This window comes from Sturnus vulgaris, chromosome 4 (assembly GCF_052056855.1).
Source record: "Sturnus vulgaris isolate bStuVul1 chromosome 4, bStuVul1.hap1, whole genome shotgun sequence".
Classification (NCBI taxonomy): domain Eukaryota; kingdom Metazoa; phylum Chordata; class Aves; order Passeriformes; family Sturnidae; genus Sturnus; species Sturnus vulgaris.
This window is the reverse complement of record NC_142246.1, coordinates 29,203,011-29,221,652: the sequence shown is the minus strand read 5'-3', so window position 1 is coordinate 29,221,652 and position 18,642 is coordinate 29,203,011. Positions and strand designations below refer to the sequence as shown.

Genomic DNA, 18,642 nt, shown 5'->3' with positions numbered 1-18,642 from the left:
AATGCTGAGTGCAGCTTTTAGGCTGGCTGGTCACCCTTACACTCCAGTGCAAGAGACAGTGACTGAAAAATCCCCCAAGGACAGGTAAGTCGCTGACAATTCATTTGGGAAGGGAAGAACATGTGCTGGATGAGTTTGAAGTAGGTCAACTTACAATAGTACTAAGACATGTGCCAAAGATCTAGAGCCAAGTGTACTGCAAACTCTGAATTCAGAGAGGTGACAGTGTGGTGATAAGAAGATAAAATAAACATTCAAATTTACTTATATTATTTAAATTGCCAGTAAAGCACCTGAAACCACCAAATCAAATAATGTTAAATGTTAAAATAAAATGTATTAGTCTTCTAATATAAATCAACGTGTAAAAAAGCTAATGAAACCTTATAGGTCCACCACAAATACAATCGAATTCAGGCAAGGACTAAATGGGTTGCTAAGGTTATTCAGATTAATTTATTTCCTTTCTGAAGACTAAAGACCACAGTTCTTTATGTTGAGGTATTCCCTTATTATTGAAATATAGGCTCTCTTGATAGCTTATTACTGCATAGAAACATGATGTCAACAGGTATCTGACCAAAACAAGGCATTCTCAAAAGCCAGATATGCAATGCAGGTTTTCAAAGCCCATTTTAGTGAAGATAGCTCCAAGAACTGCTGCTGTTGAAATAGCTGAACAGGAAAAGCTCAGACCACTGCAAGTGAAGATAAAACGTTTGTCCTCGAGTACTGTACTGCATCCACTTCCAACACAATTCTGTATCCACTCAAAAAGTCTTGCAATGCCCAACTGTATCTGGAAGTTAGACGACTACAAGATATATTAAAATCCTAAAGCCTTTATTTGTAAATTTAACACATTACAATATTTAATGTTCAGAGTAATTAAGGCTGTGATACTTGACTTTGTTGTCTGAGTTTTAACTGAGTTTTACCTGAAAGTCTCTTAAATGTCTATTTTATAAAAATTTATTCTAGTATTTGAAGGGAGTAGTTGGAATTTGGACATGTATAAAACTCTGAGATTTCTAACTTCGACATTTGGTCCAAGTCCTAAGAGGCAAAGCTGCCAGAGTATGTAAAGAGCAAACAACAGAATTATAGTACATACTGCTTAGAACTGACTTTATCATAGTCTCATATGCAGTGGTGGCTGGCATAATGCCTTCTCAGCAAGTTCACAGATGACAAAAAGCCAGGAGGAGCAGCCAATACCCCGGAGTGCTGTACAGCCCTTCAGAAGGATCTCGATGGAGTGGAGGGATGGGCAGAGAGGAACCTTCCGAAATTCAACAAAGGCAAATGCAGGGCCCTGCACCTGGGGAGGAATAGTTCTGGGTTCCTCAGAACAAGGAAGACATGGAGCTCCTGGAGTGGGTCCAGCAGAGGTAAACAGAGATGAGTGGAACACCTCATTTATGAGAATAGGTTGAGGGAGCTGGGGCCTGCTTAGACTGGTGAAGACTGAGGGGGGACCCCATCAATGTCTGTAAATATCTGAAGGAAGAGTGTCAAGAGGACGGAGCCAGGCTTTTCTTGGTCGTGCTGAACAATATCACAAGAGGCAAACGTCAGAAACTGATGCCCAGGAAGTTCCAGCTGATTATGAGGAAGTTCTTTACTCTGTGGGTGATTGAGCACTGGAACAGTTGCCCAGAGAGGCCATGGAGTCTCCCACACTGGAGATATTCAAGAACCATCTGGAATCAATCCTGTCCTATGTGGTCTAGGATGATCTTACTTGAGCAAGGTTTGACCAAATGACCCAGTGTAGACCTTTCCAACCTGACCCATTCTGTGATTTAGCAGTAAGATCAGGTATTAAAATTAGGCAAACTCCAGACTCAATTAACCATTACAACACAGAATGTACACTCTCCCCCAAACTACTGAAACATCAGAGCTGAGCCATCTCCTTACTCTTGTGTTTCTTGTTCATGGAGTCGACTTTCCCATTGGGAGAACACCTGAGCATGACATTGTGCAAGGCTCCCAAGAAACAAGTCATTGTACATAGCCCGTTATTCCAGATTGCTTAAAAGTTCACTTGACATATTTCAAAAATCTTTAGAATATGCATATAAAAGCAGCTGCCATTCTCTTACACTTGATGGGAAACTGGATTTACACCTACACTCCATATTTTGGCAAAAACTGAGGTAAAGAATGTGTTTAACAGTAAGCTACCAGCATGGTCAAAGCAAAAAACCCTAGCTCTGATACAGTGTTATTAGTGCTCTATCTAGTCTTCTGGTGAAAGGAGACCAGGGAAGGCAAAACCAGTGTAGGACTAAAAGAAAGAGAAAACAAAACAACAAAAAGAACCCCTCAAAACCCACCCCAACCAGCAGCAGGTTGGGCTTTAAAAGACCAGAAACAGGCTGGACATTCTTGGATGTAACAGCATTCCTGCAGCTAATCCGGTATACATCATCATTGAATAGAGAGACTTCTGTGCTTCTTTTCTAGAAGACTGGCTTGTGACTGCAGAAGGGACTAAAAATAAGGGAAAAAATAAAAATAGTAACAACGATATCAGAGAATAGAAAAGGAGAAAGGAGAACTTAACTTTCAAATCCCTGAACAACTAACATTGATCTTGCATTGAACAGTGACATTTTCTTGTAGATTCTACTCTACTACCATCAGAAAGACTCCATGGAAAAGTTCCCAATTTGAAAATTTGCTGACAAAAGTAACGTAAGAAAAGCTGAAGTGTTCAGAACTTGTACTAGCAAATCCCCTGAAGGTGACCCGGCTAAAGTATCCAGTGACAGCAGAGCATCATAATACCTGGCAGATGAGAACAATGAGAACAAAAGCTTGTCCTCCCATGCTGTTACAAAACATATAAAGAAGATACTAGCCAATAGCAAGGACACCAAATGTCTGGTCATCCATGCCTTTCTCTGTTCACAAAAAACAGTAACAAAAACCCAGCTCCGTACAGAATTGTGTGTAGTCTTGTGTTAACCGGATCTTCAGAAAGAGATCAGAAACAACAACTCAGCACAAAAATAGGTGGGATTTTGCCAAGAAGGTAACAGTGATGACTTACATCTAACTCTTCTCCAGAACTGTAGAAATCACACTACTCATAGACACATTCTCACACTTGGATGCTTACACAATCTAAGGCTTTAGTTAGCACATTAGCAGGAGTGCTATGTCAATATACAAACAGCACGTTTTTTGGAATAAGATCCTCTAAAATTATTGCTTAACCACTCCACTTATAAAGTGTTGATTTTTTTTCATACACCTAAGTAGCTTTGATTTGGACCACAGATTTATTTTCTTGGGACATCTAATCTTAGAATTTGGATCAGCTTTAAAATAAGTCCTATAAAATACCAGTGAGTAGTTTACTCACCCTGAAAAGCAACAGCTCAGGACAACCACACAACTATAACAAATGGCAGGCTGAGAGTGAAGATCCACTAGCCTGTGGAATGACTTCTTGCACTTATGTGGTTTTCCTTACTCAACTCTTCTTCATTCAGAAGAAATATCACTCACATTTTGCAGGAAGACTATCAAGTTTAGGACTGAAGATCAATGATATGGAAAAGCACATGCTTGGACTGTAGTCTGAGACTTGAACCTGCCATGTTCTTTGATCCTATCTAGGTAACACACAGGTAGAGTCTTAGCTAAGAGGTTTATCTTCAGTCTGCTTCCTGACAAGAAATAAGTAGGATTTTTGGTACATTACTTAATCAGCATTTCATCCTATTTAACTCTCAAAACTGTACAATTCCTCCTCCTCCTTCCTCCTTGACTGTCTCCATGAAAACCTAATGCATTGAGAAGGTTAAGAAAAAGAATGTGTATTCTTGCAATAGCAAGAGAGAAAACACATGCATTTAGGGTCAAATGCAGAACACTGCATTTGGTCCTATCCATTCTCAACAGATATACCCCCATCCCAAGACTGTCAGCTTACTAAAGGCATGAATCATTGATTAAAGTGCAGAATTAAGTTTCACTTCCAAATCTGATCACTTGCCTTACCATATGACACTAGCAATTCCAACCAAATTAGTTTCTTAAAATTAGGAAAAGTTCCAAAGAACTTCAGAACTAGTTTTTGTAAAGTGTTTCCGTGTTCCTCATGATGAACATATTTATATTGCATAAAACAGAAATAGGAAGGTGACCTGATTATTACTCCTTTATGAACAAAAAAAAAAAAGAAAATGAAATTGTTAGATGAAAATTGTGTTTAATTAGTGGTAGGTACCAAGCCACTCTTGAAATCAGTGCATCAGTGCTACTAAGCAACATACCAAATCTATGCAGATATCATTTATTCTATTTTGATTCCAATATAATTTGTTCCAACACATCCTTTGCTTAATCCCCAGTCTACTTATCCAAAACACAGTACAAGCTATACTTAGTTTTCTATTATTACTTAGAAGTAAAAAAACTTGTTCTTTAATATTTTGGCTTCAAGAAAAGACAGCTTGTGAATCCACTGGCAATCTCCATTAAAGACTTTCTTAGTTTGCAAAGTCCTATCAACACTTAAAGTCTTCCACAGATTAAGCCAAATCTATGGTTAAAGTTCAAAATACAAAAGATATGAATTATGTTTTTATAAAAATGTAAAAAGCTAGTCAAAATTACATGTTTAGATATTTAATCTCTGAATAATGGAGAATAGCAGCAGGGAACTTAAATATTATAACTATCAACAATAAATACAAGAAATTAATGCAAAGATTGCAATAGAAGGATTCTTGAGTACAATGAGAATATAAAGAGACATTCTAATTTGTACAAAAACCATCCCAACTCTGTATACAATCTCTTCTATAAATACAACCAGATAAGATGAAATGCTTATTTGCAAATAATAGTTATTAAAAAGTGTGCTTTATTGGGTTTTTCATTCGTTCTCTTGGCAGGTGTAGTTTGCAGGAAGTCTGTAAAGACAAATTTCCATAATTAGACATTTCAATTTCTCCAGAAGTTATATTTTAAGTACAAGTAACAACAGATGCAGAACATACTTGATTTCCACAGACAGTGTTATTAGAACACTAAACACTGTAACAAATCTATTTGCAGTTACCAGATATGTAACAATAAGGTAAATTTTTCAATAAACTAGGTTTACCTATAGCGGAGCATGAAATTGGCTGTGCATTGCTATTGCCTGTTGAAGTTTTTCCTCTTTGGCTCGTCTGCAGTGGCAGAGCTATGAAACAAGACATACAAGACTGAATTCTAAATACAGTTTTTTAAAATGCATACTGCAGTTTCTCCTTAATGATTTAGCTATTTTACAGCTTCTCTTTAAACAGAGAAAACCCGCCTGGCCTACCTCCCTACCAAGCTTCGGACTGAACAATGGTCTATATTGGTGACATTATTCTATCCAAAATTGCTTATAAGAGGACTGTTTCCAGTGTTACAAAATGCATTTATTGGGCATCTGTAAAGAAAGGTACACTACTTGGTAAGTTAGTTTTGTCACAGCATGTGCAAAAATAGTGTTTTTTGAACCTCGGTTACTTATCTGATGATAGCCATCAACAGAATTTGTTTAAGAAATTTAATAAATTAAACATTAAGATTGTTTAATGCAACATATCAGTTTATGTCAGCCTTTCAAATTTGAAATTTACCACGTGGCTATCTTCCCTTTTATCTGTACACAATACAGAAGAAATTGGCACAAAAATATCTGCAACAAGACATGAATAGGATCTAACGCAGGAGACCTCTGCAGTCCCATCTTAAAAGTATGTGCCTTTGGAATGTAGATTATAGTCTAAATAGACTGAAGCCATTTAAGGATTTTTTTCCTCTTCTGTCAAAGCTCACTAGAGCACTGCTCTGTATCACAGGACTGCTCAAACTCTTAAAAGAAAAAGTCCTAAATTTGTTCACTATGTGTTGTACATGTCTTGGATTAGAACTATGTGTGTATTACATACCGTTCTCTTTTCCATGAAACTACTAAGAAAGTCATCTATCTCTGTTTTGCCTTCCAAGAAGTCTTCTGCAATAGTGTCAGACTCCTCTTCAGCTTCATGAGCAGCTACTTTAAGTCTGGCCTGCAGAGCACTTGGACTGCAACTCTAAGAAAATAAAAAGTTCAATGTAATATTAACCTGTCAATTAAAGCTTATACTTCCAAGAAGATAAATGACTATATAAATATGGAATATGTGGATAGAGTACTATTACTACATAAAAGCCTAAGTAACCAGATGAAGTTCCATCTCCAAGTTACAGCACAGCTTGTTAAACTAGAAAAGATTCAATATGAGAAAAGTGTTGCTAGTTTAGGTTGTTCACACAAACGAATGAAGTTTTCCCACTTTTACCCTACACTGTAGAAAGCATCCAGCTTGAAAATCTGACAAGCTCTCAAGTGCATGATTTCGAGTAGAACTAACATTTCAGGTGTCTTCAATAAATAGGGCTTACTTGTGAAAATCAGTTGTGAACCTGGAAAGTGTAAAAAGGTAAAAAAGCACTTACTGTTCAGCTTTTAAATACCCTTGAAATGATTGTGGAGAAGACAGAAAAGCAAAAAGCACCTCCTCAAGAAGTAGATGGGCTGCTAATTTAAATCAATATACTCGTTTTTCTATTCTTAAAAACCTCAAGCTTTACTCCTGTTTATTGCATACAATTTCATTATTTTTTCTCAAATATGTCTGGGCAGTTAATCAGAACATGATTCACATCCAGTAGGAGTCTGTACAGAGCCAGAACTGCAAAATTAAGATATTTATAGATTTTAGATGCTTGCCCTAACCTTCATCTACCCTATGAAAAATCTTTTACTTATGTACTTTAAAACCTTAATGTAATCAAAAATTTCCTGTTAAATTGATCTTGTACAAAATATAGAGAGTTCGCTCTAATAAAAGATGACTAAGATTCACACATAATACAAGTAAAAATACTTGTCTGGAAATCTGAAGGGAAGAGCAGGAGATACTATATAGCTCACAGCAAACATCAATACATGAAGGTATAGCATATATGGGAAAAAACCAGAAAAATTCAGCTGCTACTCCTCAACTCTCAGCCTCCTATTCATCATTAAACTGAATCAGCAAATCTAATTAGAAAAAACAAAAGGGATTACAGCAATGGGACATTATGTCCTGTTCTTAAGTGGTTTCTTGAAAAAATAGGAGGTTTATTATCTATGTCAACTACATCTGCCCACTTTAAAGTCAAAGGAGGCATTAGGATTCAGACTGATTTTGAAGTGAGGAAACTTCTAACACATTTAGACCACCTATGAAATCATTCAGTTTGCCATCACGCAACTTTTTGGTTTGTTGTTTTTTGTTTGCTTTTGTTTGTGTGTTTGTTATTTTGTATTTTGTTGCTTTGGGGACATTCTGAAATTCAGGTACTATGCATGCAAATTTGATGGACTGCTGCATTCTCAAGTAACAAGTTTTGCAAATTATGAAGATTTTGGTACAGAAAATGTTTATTAGAAGTTACATTTTCTAATGTACCTTGGTAAACATACCAAGAAATTATTCTCCTTCCTCATTACTTTCTGAAGTAATAACCTTACCCTATTTGCACTGCAGGAAGTGCAAGGTTTGACAGGACATACAAAATATTACCTCAAGTAAGCATGCCCAGTGAATTGCAGAATTTAAGTTCCTGAAGTTATTGAGCACTTTCATCTGGTACAGTTTTCCAAACTCATTATGTTAAATGAGTACCATTAATTGAACAAGCCTTCTTTAAAAAATTATTCTATTCTTAAAACTGGTCTGGACCAGGATTGTACTAAACAGCTCTAGATGTACATCATTCTTTTCTTCCAACTTTGCTTCTATTGTAGCAGTAAAAAAAAACCCCACCAAAAAACCCATTATTTTGCTTTTAACTTTTTGGTACATCATCCCATTTTTTTCATACTTGATGAAATACTTAATCTACTTCGTATGAAATGAGAGTTTAACCATAAGAATACTCTTAATAGTTAAAGATACAAATCAAAACTTCAGATTTATTGAAGTATTCTTAAAGGATGACACGTAGAAATTATACCTCACTAAGTTCATGCTGTCTTTGCATCTTTTTTTCAAAGGCTGCTTTCATTTGTGTGAGTTGCTCATACTGGAAGGAAGAAGAAAAAGAACATTATCACCTTGAAAAAAACCCAGATATTACCACTAATATTTCTGAAGATTATTTTATGATTCACTTACTTTATCCAACACCATCTGTCTTTTTGCCTCAAGACTAGGCTCCAGCAACAAGTTTTTTTCTGGAAAATAAAATCACCATTACTACTTTTTTTTAAAGGATTTAGTTCACAGAACACAGCCACATATTAACATTTTGACAGCTTACTTGCCAGCTCTTCAATGCTTTTCACTAACTCATCTCTATCAGTAATGACTTGCTTCAGTTGTGGAAGAGTCACAAACTGTTCCAGTAACACCTCCTCTTGCTCATTCATACTGGTCAGCTGTGATATACTGTATTCAAACAGAAAGAAAGTACATTTAAATCTGAAAACACCCCATGTAAAATAATTAATTTCTACCACAGTTTGTGGCATTTTTTGGGACTTTACGAATACATGACACTTGACCACAACTTATTTTTCGCCTTTCTCCTGGATTGTGGCCTCTACTATAGGCAGCAGTGAATTTAAAAAGCACCATGTTCAAAAATATCTCCTATTTCAAGCCTTACTCCCCATAATGCTACTATAGTGGGTTGACTGTGTCGAGCTACCAGATGCCCACTCAGTTGCTTTCACAGTCCCCCTCAACAGGCTATGGGGGAAAATCTCAGAGGTTGAGATAAAAACAGTGAAGTCACTTGCCAATTACAATCACATACAAAACACACTCAGAAAAATTTAACTGAATTTATTGTCAATTCAGTAACATGGTAAGCAAGAAAGGCAAAAACTAAAACACTTTGCTCCATTTTTCCTCAGGCTCATTCCCAACACTACCTCCCCCTGCCTCCTGCTCCTCGGGGTAAGGGGGAATTGCAAGTGTAGCAGTCAGACCCTAACAGTTCATCTCTGCTTCTCCTTCCTTCTCACAATTCACCCCTGGTCCACATAGACTGCAATCAGTTCCTGGCAGGAGAGACTATTCCAGTCTGGGTAATACACGGCTGCAGTTTCTTTCAGGACATATCTGCCTGCTCCAATATGGGGTCCTTCTTGGACAGCAGTGTGAACAACTGTTCCAGCATAGTCCTCTCACACCTAAGGGTACATTTTTAAAACATCTGTAGCACTGTGGTCTTTTTCAAAACTTCGATGGGCCACGGAAAAGTAACTGCTCTGGCACTTCAAGCACCTCCTTTTCCCCCTTTGTCTCTGACTTTGGTGTTTGCAGGATTATCATATTTTTCCCTTCCTCCCCTCAATCCTCACTGCCTCTGCTCTTTCTGAAATGCTTTCAGAGGCAGTTCCTGCTTCACAAATGGCCTCAGTGGTCCTGAGGGGGTTTGCTGCCAAACCAGCTGTGCCTAGCACAGGGGCAGCTCCTGACCCCTTCTCAGAAAGGCCACTCAACAAGTCCCTGTTACCAAAACCTTGCCACTTATAGAGAACAGAACTATTCAGACCAGCTGCAATACCACTGTCATTCCATTCAACTACCAACAGAAGAATCATGGCATTTTAACCCAGTCTTCTTGAAAGGACCAGGCTTTAGAATGCTTTGTTTAAACAAATTACACTTCCATACAAAAATCTTATTGCTGTAATGTAATAAGGATGCTGCCAGAACTTAAAAGCGAAGTCAGCTAAACGAAACATGCTCTTTGGAAAGTGTCAGAGGAAAAGAAAAGCCACCTCAGTTGAAAAGACAAAGCTTTTAATTGCTTAACTACAACATCACCAGAAAGATGTGAGAACTGAAGAAGTTTAGAGTGAATTTGTAACCTATTCTATCCCACATAACTGATCCAGGAAGCTGTCTCGTTAGGTATGAGCAAGCTGCTGAGATAATAACTAATACAGTTTGTTTGAATAATGACAAGGTGATGAAAATATTTGTGTAGTATGTGTATAAAGTATTTGGATGTAGCAGTGATTTGCACTGGGACAGCAGGCACATTTACTGCCTGAATTTGTCTAACCAGCCTCCCCTGAACATTCTGAGCTGCTCACAAAACAGTTCACCATTTAACTTGCACTACAGTCCTTTGGAGTTTAAAAGAATGTAATTTGTGAACCAGCCTCAAGTTGTCCCATTTCGTCCTTCAAAAGTTGTGCTTGTTGAATTACTAGAAATTAAGTTCCCTGGCAAGGCCTCAGAAAACAGCAGAACACTGATAGTTAGGAAAAGTAAAAATAAGTCCTTTTCTTGGTGTTGAATCAAGTACTGTTCCTGCCGACAAAACCCTAAAGAAGCAGCGCATTTGAATACAAAGCAGGGCTATTTTCTGACTCCAATACTTTGGTACTTAGTAGTTCTCCTAATTGTAATTTCTACAAAATCCTTTCAGTGATATGTACAGACTTCTGACAATAATCAGATACAGGCCAGCAGTAACTGCCTTTTAGTAACTATGGAAAGTTCAGCTACCTTCTGAAAATTTACCTTAGTTCTGAGAGTTCTGGAAAGGTATCAGGAACATCAGGCATCTTGTATGTAAATCCGTTCTGGCCAACCTGAATCAAAGTTTAGAAATGCTTAGTAGGTTTTCGAAGTGCAATTTCTTGATATTTAACCAGATTAATCAAAAACCAAAGATGAGTATTTTCCAGCAAAAAGAAAAGCAGGAAAAGCAGTAAGAAGCTGTATCACTAGTCTCTGAACAGAAAACTCAACCAATGCAACAAAATGCTTGAAGGTGTTTGAGGTGACATGCCATAATGATGAGTCAGTTTTGGAGGAAAATAATTCTGTTTTGCCATATCCTTCATTTGAAAACAGCTGGATGACTGAGGAAACACACAGGAATAGTAAAACTCAGGAAAGTAAGAACAGAGAAGATTGCCATTTTGATCCCTTTCATGTGGTTTTTAAAGTTATAATCCCTCAGGAAAGAAAAGTTTTAGACAAGGAAAGAACAGTTGTCTCCATAGAATGTAGAAAATTTAAATTCTATAAAGCCAGAAAAGTGCCTTCCAAGCATAAGAAAACTTGTTTCTAGACATAACTTGATTAAAGACTAAACATTTAGATACAAAGTTTTATTAAAAATAAAATTCCTTCCAGAGTTCATCAGCAGTAAGGAGCTGGAATATAAACATACGAGATAAAACGCTACATATAAAGACTTAGGACTGCACACTGTCGTCACCTAATAGGCTCTGAGCAGGAAAGAAAGCAAAAAACATTTTCTGTGGTTGGAGATACAGCTACAGCTGCACTATGGGGGAGTGCAGCTCCAAAACAAAACCCCCTATAATCAAAGATCCTTAGCGTAACAGTAGATTCACTGAAACTCAGACAAACTTGTTGCTCTGATTTTAAGTCCTAAAAAATTCTCATCAAAGTCAGAATGACAGTTTTGTTTCCATAGCACCAGAAAAGCAATGAAGTGCACTCACTCAAGTGCTTCCTTTTTACAGCAATGCCCCGTGTGCCCTTAAGGGAACTTATACCCAGTGTCTGACAGCTTAAGTGGCAAAACTCAGCACACCGACCTGAAGCACTGCTTCTGCTGTCGGGACAGGCAGTGGCAGATCAGCAATCAAGCCATAGGAAGGAGCAGCAGGCTTGTCTGTAGTGTAGCTTGAAGAAACTGATTCAGAAACGGGCATGGTTGCCATTGTTCTGCTTGTTTCTTGAGGTGGATATGGAGGGAGAAATGGAAACCCCTGAGGAGCAAAAGGAGTCATTCCAGCTGGTTTGTTGAAAAGGCTAAAAACAAACAAAACCACAACCATGAGCAACCAACTGCTTACAGTTTACGTTTACGTTTACTGCTTACGTTTCTTATCATTTGAATTATAACTACCAGACCACATATAAGATATAAGAATGAATTTTCAAGTGGCCATAAACTTTGTATTTTCTGTTCTCAGTTACTGCCAAAGTCTTTCTGTCTAACACTGCTATATGGTATAGAACTCCGTTAATCTACATTCTTGTAGAACAGCCAAATACACATTTACGCTGTTAATTATGAGAAAACTACATCTCAAAAATTTATGACAGCATAATTTAAAATTGTTTCCATCCTAAAGTTGTGAGAAAAGCATCTGTGTCATACATTAGTTCTTATTTATGGTACAGTATTTAATAGCTTGGGCAACACACACGTAATTACTTCTAAATAACATGAATGATTTTTTTTTAAATTCACAACTGCAGCTGCACGCAAACTTAGTATCACTGTCAGCCATGAGAACCACAGTTGTACTGATAAAATTTGAATTAAATACAGTTCTTCAAATCACACAATTTCTGCTGCACATGGTGCAATAGAAACTGCCCTATGCCTGGAAGATTATGAACAGAATATGAAAAAACTCAACTGCCCAGATCATGAGCTACTGCAAATTCCAGACTTCATGTGATAATGTAAAAATTTATTTTTCAAAAAACAAATATAAAGTTACATCAGGCATGTTGATACCGTAACTCAATAAAATCTAGTGTCTCTTCTCAAAACAATCAGGTCAGCAAGCATACACATGAAATTGCACAAGGACACGGAATCTAATTCTTCCAATATATCTGTTACATTACTCCTGTCCCTGCCTTCCTTATAATTGGTTTAGACTCTTTTTAAAAAATTAATAGACATAGTTCCATTTATTATGTTTAGATAACTTACTATGGAAATGATGTTGAGCTAGGAGCTAGAACCGGAGGATTCTTCCAAAACTCATCCAGTAAACTCTGAACAATTTTTCCAAGATCTGAATGCATTGTAAACTACAAAAACACAAAACAAAACCCAGTGAAGAAGAAAATTATGTCTAGAATCCAAGAGTTCCAAAATGTGCTGAGCTTGTTTATTACATCCACTTGACAGTGCTGAAAAGCTATTTCAGACATACCAGCTAATCCAAACTGTGTATACACAAGCTTTAAATAAAGTGATAAAGTCACCAAAAATGGAACAAAAACTAAAAGTCTGTTGTATATTCCATTATCAGTGGAGAGTCAATGAAGTGCCACATTGCTATTGAACAACCAAAAACCTCCACTTTAATTACCAAGTTACATTTGTGCAAACAACAGAAGAGGAAAAAAATTAAAATATCTGAGGACAAAGGCATTAACTGCATTGTGAAAGAGTCAGAACCTCCATCCACTCCAAAAAAATTCGATAAACTTGTTGACAAAAAGACCAGCATATTAAAATCCTGAATATTCAAGCTAAAACCTTGATGCCATTCTAATAAGATTAGGCTAGAAAGAACTATACTACAAAACTGTCTTAAAGCATCCCTGTCCTCTATTTGGAATACACTGGAATGTAGTTGGAAGAACTGTGCAATTAATAATAACCAAAAGAATGTGATAGTAATTTTCTAAGCCTTCATAACTTAAAATACATTTAGATACATGGAATACTCAAATCAGTAATCGCATCAGCAAAAGAAAAACTAGAAGTATACTGAACACTTCTTAATTTCTGTTTCCAGGTCCCTAAAATACAGTTTGAAAGAGATTAGGATCTATACTAATCTTTTTTACCAGGAGTATTAAAAATAATCTAGTGTGACGTGTACTAAAACTGTTATTAACAGTAGATCTGAGTGAAGCTACAAATTATACATACATTATTTATTAATGGACCAGTCACGTATACTCCCTGCTTGTCCATTAAATGATGTCTCACAGGTGGGAAAACACTGATGACTGGTTTTTCCTGAGGAAATTGAGGTGGAAGCAAACTGCAAATACAAGAATAATTATTACTACAGAGACAACTCATGATAAAGTTTGCATAAGAAGGCTTCTTATGCAAAGAAAAAGTACTATTAATTACATAAACTTCTCTATGAGAACAGTTATGGAGAAGTACACAATGAATGAAGCACACAAAAGGCTAATTCAGTCACAAAATTAGAAGTCCAAGAGACTGGAATACCAGTCTTCCACAAAACTGAAGAGAGCATTTACTGGGCAAAACTGTAGAATAACAAAGGAGCAATTATCACAGAACATTCTGAGTTGGAAGGGACCCACAAGGATCACTGAGTCCAGCTCTTAAGTGCATGGCCCCCATACAGGCACTGAACCTGCAGCCTTGGTGTTATTAGTACATGCTCTGACCACCTGATGGACAACAAAGAAGCTGTAGCACAACAAGAACATTTTCAAATACAAATGTTGTTACTAATAATATAATGCAGTGTAGCCTGTAAGGATATTAAGCCAATTCTGCAGGGAAAAATAATATAAAACTTGTGAACAGAGTATTATCAACATTTGCCAGAGCAAAAGCATCCCCCCAAAGTAAATTCACAGAAAACATTACAATAAATAGCTTGAGTTATGATCCAGAAGCTTCACCAGAGTAAGAGCTGGTGTTACACCAGACTAAGAGTTGCTGTTACAGCAGACTAACAAATTACCAATCAAGCTTATTTTCACTGGTAGGGAATCAAAGTTATCAGAAAACCTCAGGCATTTTCCCCTAGTTACCTTTAATTAAAATGACACAACTATCTTAGGAACTGAGAACAGCAAAATATGATTTTTCTCTCAGCTGAACATCTGTATCTTGTACAGGGCCAATTTCACACAGACCACTATAATGACTAATACAAATCCAGGTAATGGTTACTGAAATTAATTATGAGCTGGGAGCAGCTTACACTCTATTATCACTTCTTTTTTTTTTTTAAATAACAATTTTAATTTTCAAGATGTGCATAGACACAGCTCACTCTACTTACATGTTTATATTAATTGTCAAGTTGTTAACAGTGAATGGCAGTCGATATTCCACATCTTTCTGTATTTCTGCAATGCTGTCAAAGAAGAAATTGTTAGCATCCATTTCGTGGTCAATTTAACAGCTAAAAGGCTAAAAGAAACAAGCATGACCTCAGACATTTGTACTCAGTTTAGTTTCGAAAAGCCCTGTAAGAACAAAGTTGAAAATGCTAGAGTAAGTTAATAGTCTTCAGCATTCTATATTGCATATTAAAATTAAAGCAAAAAAAAAATCGTGGATTTAACATTTAAGCCTCATACATGGTCACAAGCAAAGGACCTATAGTAGGAGCAGTCACACTACTCACTCTTCTGAGTGATTTTAACTTCAATTTATCCTTTTCCCCTTACTGGCTTAACACATCAGTGTTTTTTTAATGTACTGAATTTTATCTGATTAAACACTTACTTTGCCAAGGCATTATACCAGGTTCACAACTAGGTATTGCCTTCAGATCAATATGTAGAATATTTATTACACTAGGCATTTTTCCTTAATAGATTAGCGAAGTATTTAACAGTAGTTTTTACTATATACACCAAGCTCGATGCACTTGCATAAGTATTTTCAAGAATTATCTGGAGGAGAGTTACTTGCAACAATGTAAAGCTCCAGTGACACTCAAGACCTAGGCCTCCCTGAAAGCACCGATGTACCTAAGAAAATTTCCTCTAATAGGTACTGAGAAAAATCCTGACATGAGCTGCATTAATAGGAAGTTGATTTCAATACTCTTAAGCATTCTACGATTTCTATGCACAGCAAGACTGTTTAGAAATAGAGTATCCCAGAGAACGTGGAGGAGGTGAAGACTTAGCTTGGAAGCAGAATTTCTAGACAATATGAACATATCTAAGCTGCGAGTAAAAGACAGAAAGGCAGAAAATTAGCTTCATCTGATAATGAATCAAAACAAACCATAAAAGCAGACTGATTGTTCTTCCATTTACTTTTCCTGCTTGCACCTGGTTAAAAATATTCTTCTCTGCCACCTAAGGCTCCCTTATACAGGGGAGGAAACACAGCTCCAATGGCAAATAATGGCAGATGGGCGTTCTCAGAAAGCATCTTTTGATCCAACTTCAGAAATGTTCCTCCATTCACTGCCAGGTACACTTCATACAAGTCCTCTCTCAAAAAACCCAAAACACATTACCTGCAAAGGTGTGTTAAGAGTAGTGCTGGGAGTTTTCTGTCCTTCCAAAGCACTGTTGGGGCATAGAATTTAAGACTGTCCTTAAGAGCTTGGGGAACAAATGGGAGTAAGACACTAACTTGGCTATGAATCTTGCTTTCTGCAGCCCCATCTTATTCCTCTCATAGACAACTCAGTATTTGCTCTTTCCCTGTGAAAGCACATGCTGTTTGAAGGAAATATCAAATATCTTCAGCACAGAAGAATTCAAATCAAGGGTTCTACTGTGTTACATCATATACCACTATCTGCACCTTCTCATTCTTAACTGAAGGATTCTCTCCGGAATCTCTCAGGCACATTCCTGCCCTGTAATCATCTGTCACACTTTTCATTAGCCTGCTGCAAAATCCTTTTGAAAAGGGTATATAATTATGCTCCACTCATAGGTGCACAACCTATGGAAACTGGGGAGGAAGATGAGGACAGGGACTGAGGAACAAGAAAGCCAGAATCTTATTGAACTGTTTAAATGGTTATAACCCTGCTTAGGAAAAACCTCTAACTAATAACCTTAGTTGCCCCTTCCCCAAGCGGGAATGTGTACACAGGGAAACTGATACATTCTTATCTTTGTCTAGAATAACAGCAAATGTAAGAAAAGTCGTTTTTAAATGCAAAAGTTTTATTTCAAGCTCCTAACCTGTGAGGGGCTGTGTAAAGGAAAGCTAACTACTTTACTGAAATTAAGATCACACATAGCCGAACTTTTATGACCTAAGACAACAAAAACCAAACTTGACTAACTTAGTTAACTACACCATACTAAGAATTTTGAGCATTTTGATGAAGAGCAACAACGATACTCATAAACGAATGACATATGGGCAACTACCATGTCCCCACCCCTCACCTCAGTTGCTGGCTACAGCATCCATTCCCTCTCTGCCTGTACAACCAGTAGAAAACCATTTCAGCAAGCTGACTGACAAAAACTGATCCCCTTTTTGGAGACTTAATTCAGGATGAGCTCATCTCGCTGCCAGATTAAAAAAAAAGTGGGTATGAACAAAAGGCCAAATAAGGCAAACCCAACAAAAACTTTTAATTTAATTAAGCTCCTACATGCCCACAGGAACAGCTCCTTAGAAAAGTGAACTGTCTGAAAAACATCTGTGAAACTGGCTCTGAACAGATTTAGGTTTATACATGCAACAATATCTAGAATACTATAATATTTTTGCTTCCTGTGAGATAATTCAAAATATTAGGAATGCAAACTATCTGCAGTTATTAAACTTGAAAATGCATTTAATATCTCTTCCACTCCCAGCATCAGTCTGACGTGACAGGAAATATTGTCCGTCCTTCTTCTGAATTATTTTGGAGGCAGCTACCATTTCAGTTCTAGAGAAATCCTAGGAAGTTGTATATGAGTAGAATGTTTACTTCACTATAACTACAACTTCAAACGTATGAAATGTGGATCTCCTTTGAAAATGTGAAGAGTTTTAGAAGTCTAGTCAAAAAGAGGCAGCTTACAGCCAAGTGGGAGTACCTCAGGATAAAGTGTTTTGCTTTAAAAATTGTGGATGTTGAACTGATCTCTTCTGACCATCTAAACAAAACTACTTTTTAAGGAGTAGCCAGATTTCAGTAAGCAGCACTGAAAACCAGGAAAAAGAATTTGTCAAGTCTGTAGGGTGGATATACCACTGTGCCACTGCTGGCAGGCCACTGTGACGCACAGCTCCGTGGTGCTCTACGTTTTAGTCTCAACTTTTAATGAACTACGCTATTACAAGCAGCTTCTAGAGAGGTTTTATCCCAAGACGTAGTCGCATCTCTCTAAAGACATTACAACCCATTAGCAGGCTTTCCGGTCAATGGCAGGTGAACCCGGGCACGGCGACCTGCGCCCGATCACCCGGCCAGGCCACACCAAAGCCAGCGGAGACGCCTCCCCGACAGCCAATTTGACTTTCAGTTTTCAAATTCTTCCTCCCGGCCCGCCGGGGTCCCACATCCCACTGTCCTCCGGCGGGGACCAGCGCACTCCCGCCCGGCGGGACCCTTCGGCCCCGGGACAGCGCGGGGCTGCGCCGGCCCGGGCTGCAGCGCCGCCGGCTCGGGGGCGCTGTTTACCCACCCGGCCGCGAGGACGCAGTCAGGCCTCACGGGGAGGGGACGGGGCGCAGCCGGGTCCCCGCGTGTGAGCACAGGGACGCACGACACGCTACCGACACGGCGCGTCCCCACTGCGGCGGGCCCGGGACGGGTGACACAGTGCGGCCCTCCCGCGCCCGCCCCCGCCCCCGCGCCCGCCGCGGCCACTCACGAGGCGTGCGCGGCACGCAGGGACTCGACCTGGCGCTGCCGCTGCTGCTGGAGGCCGGTGCGCGCGGGCGGCGCGGCGGAGGCGGGGGCGGCGCCGCCCTTGCCGAGCGGGAACAGCCAGTTCATCGCGCGCGCCGCGGCACCGGAGGGGCGCGAGGGCACCCGCGGCACCGCGCGCACCTAGCCGAGCGCCCGCGCGCGCCTGCGCGCGACGGCGGCACCGCCGCCGCCCCTGCCCCGCCCCGGAGCCGCCGCCGGCGGGGCCGCGTCAGCGCCGCGCGCCCGCG

General features: G+C 38.8%; 1 protein-coding gene across 2 annotated transcripts; it reads right to left on the bottom strand.

Annotated features, from left to right (window-relative positions):
- Positions 1–4,208: 4,208 nt before the first annotated feature.
- On the bottom strand, positions 4,209–18,593 carry VPS37A (VPS37A subunit of ESCRT-I). 2 transcript variants are annotated; one of them, XM_014873449.2, is made up of 12 exons: positions 18,357–18,593; positions 14,843–14,917; positions 13,720–13,834; positions 12,766–12,866; positions 11,630–11,846; positions 10,578–10,648; positions 8,356–8,483; positions 8,211–8,269; positions 8,050–8,118; positions 5,952–6,095; positions 5,129–5,209; positions 4,209–4,934 (listed from the first exon to the last, which is right to left on the bottom strand). In XM_014873449.2, the coding sequence occupies exons 1-11, from the start codon at positions 18,479–18,481 to the stop codon at positions 5,129–5,131; spliced, it is 1,185 nt and encodes a 394-aa protein (XP_014728935.1). In that variant the 5' UTR covers positions 18,482–18,593; the 3' UTR covers positions 4,209–4,934. The 2 variants fall into 2 exon arrangements, with proteins under 2 accessions (XP_014728935.1, XP_088019560.1); XM_088163434.1 differs by lacking the exons at positions 4,209–4,934; positions 5,129–5,209; positions 5,952–6,095 and adding an exon at positions 6,379–6,468 and having other exon boundaries at positions 18,357–18,589.
- Positions 18,594–18,642: the final 49 nt, after the last annotated feature.

What these genes read in the sequence shown, in the direction of transcription:
- VPS37A (XM_014873449.2), bottom strand. Translation starts at nt 18,481, where the DNA reads ATGAACTGGCTGTTCCCGCTCGGCAAGGGCGGCGCCGCCCCCGCCTCC. An exon ending in CAGCAGAAGCAGTGCTTCAG is followed by an intron (nt 10,649 to 11,629) that starts GTCGGTGTGCTG and finishes ACTTTGATTCAG; the next exon opens with GTTGGCCAGAACGGATTTAC. An exon ending in CCAGAACTCTCAGAACTAAG is followed by an intron (nt 8,484 to 10,577) that starts GTAAATTTTCAG and finishes GTTTGAATACAG; the next exon opens with TATATCACAGCTGACCAGTA.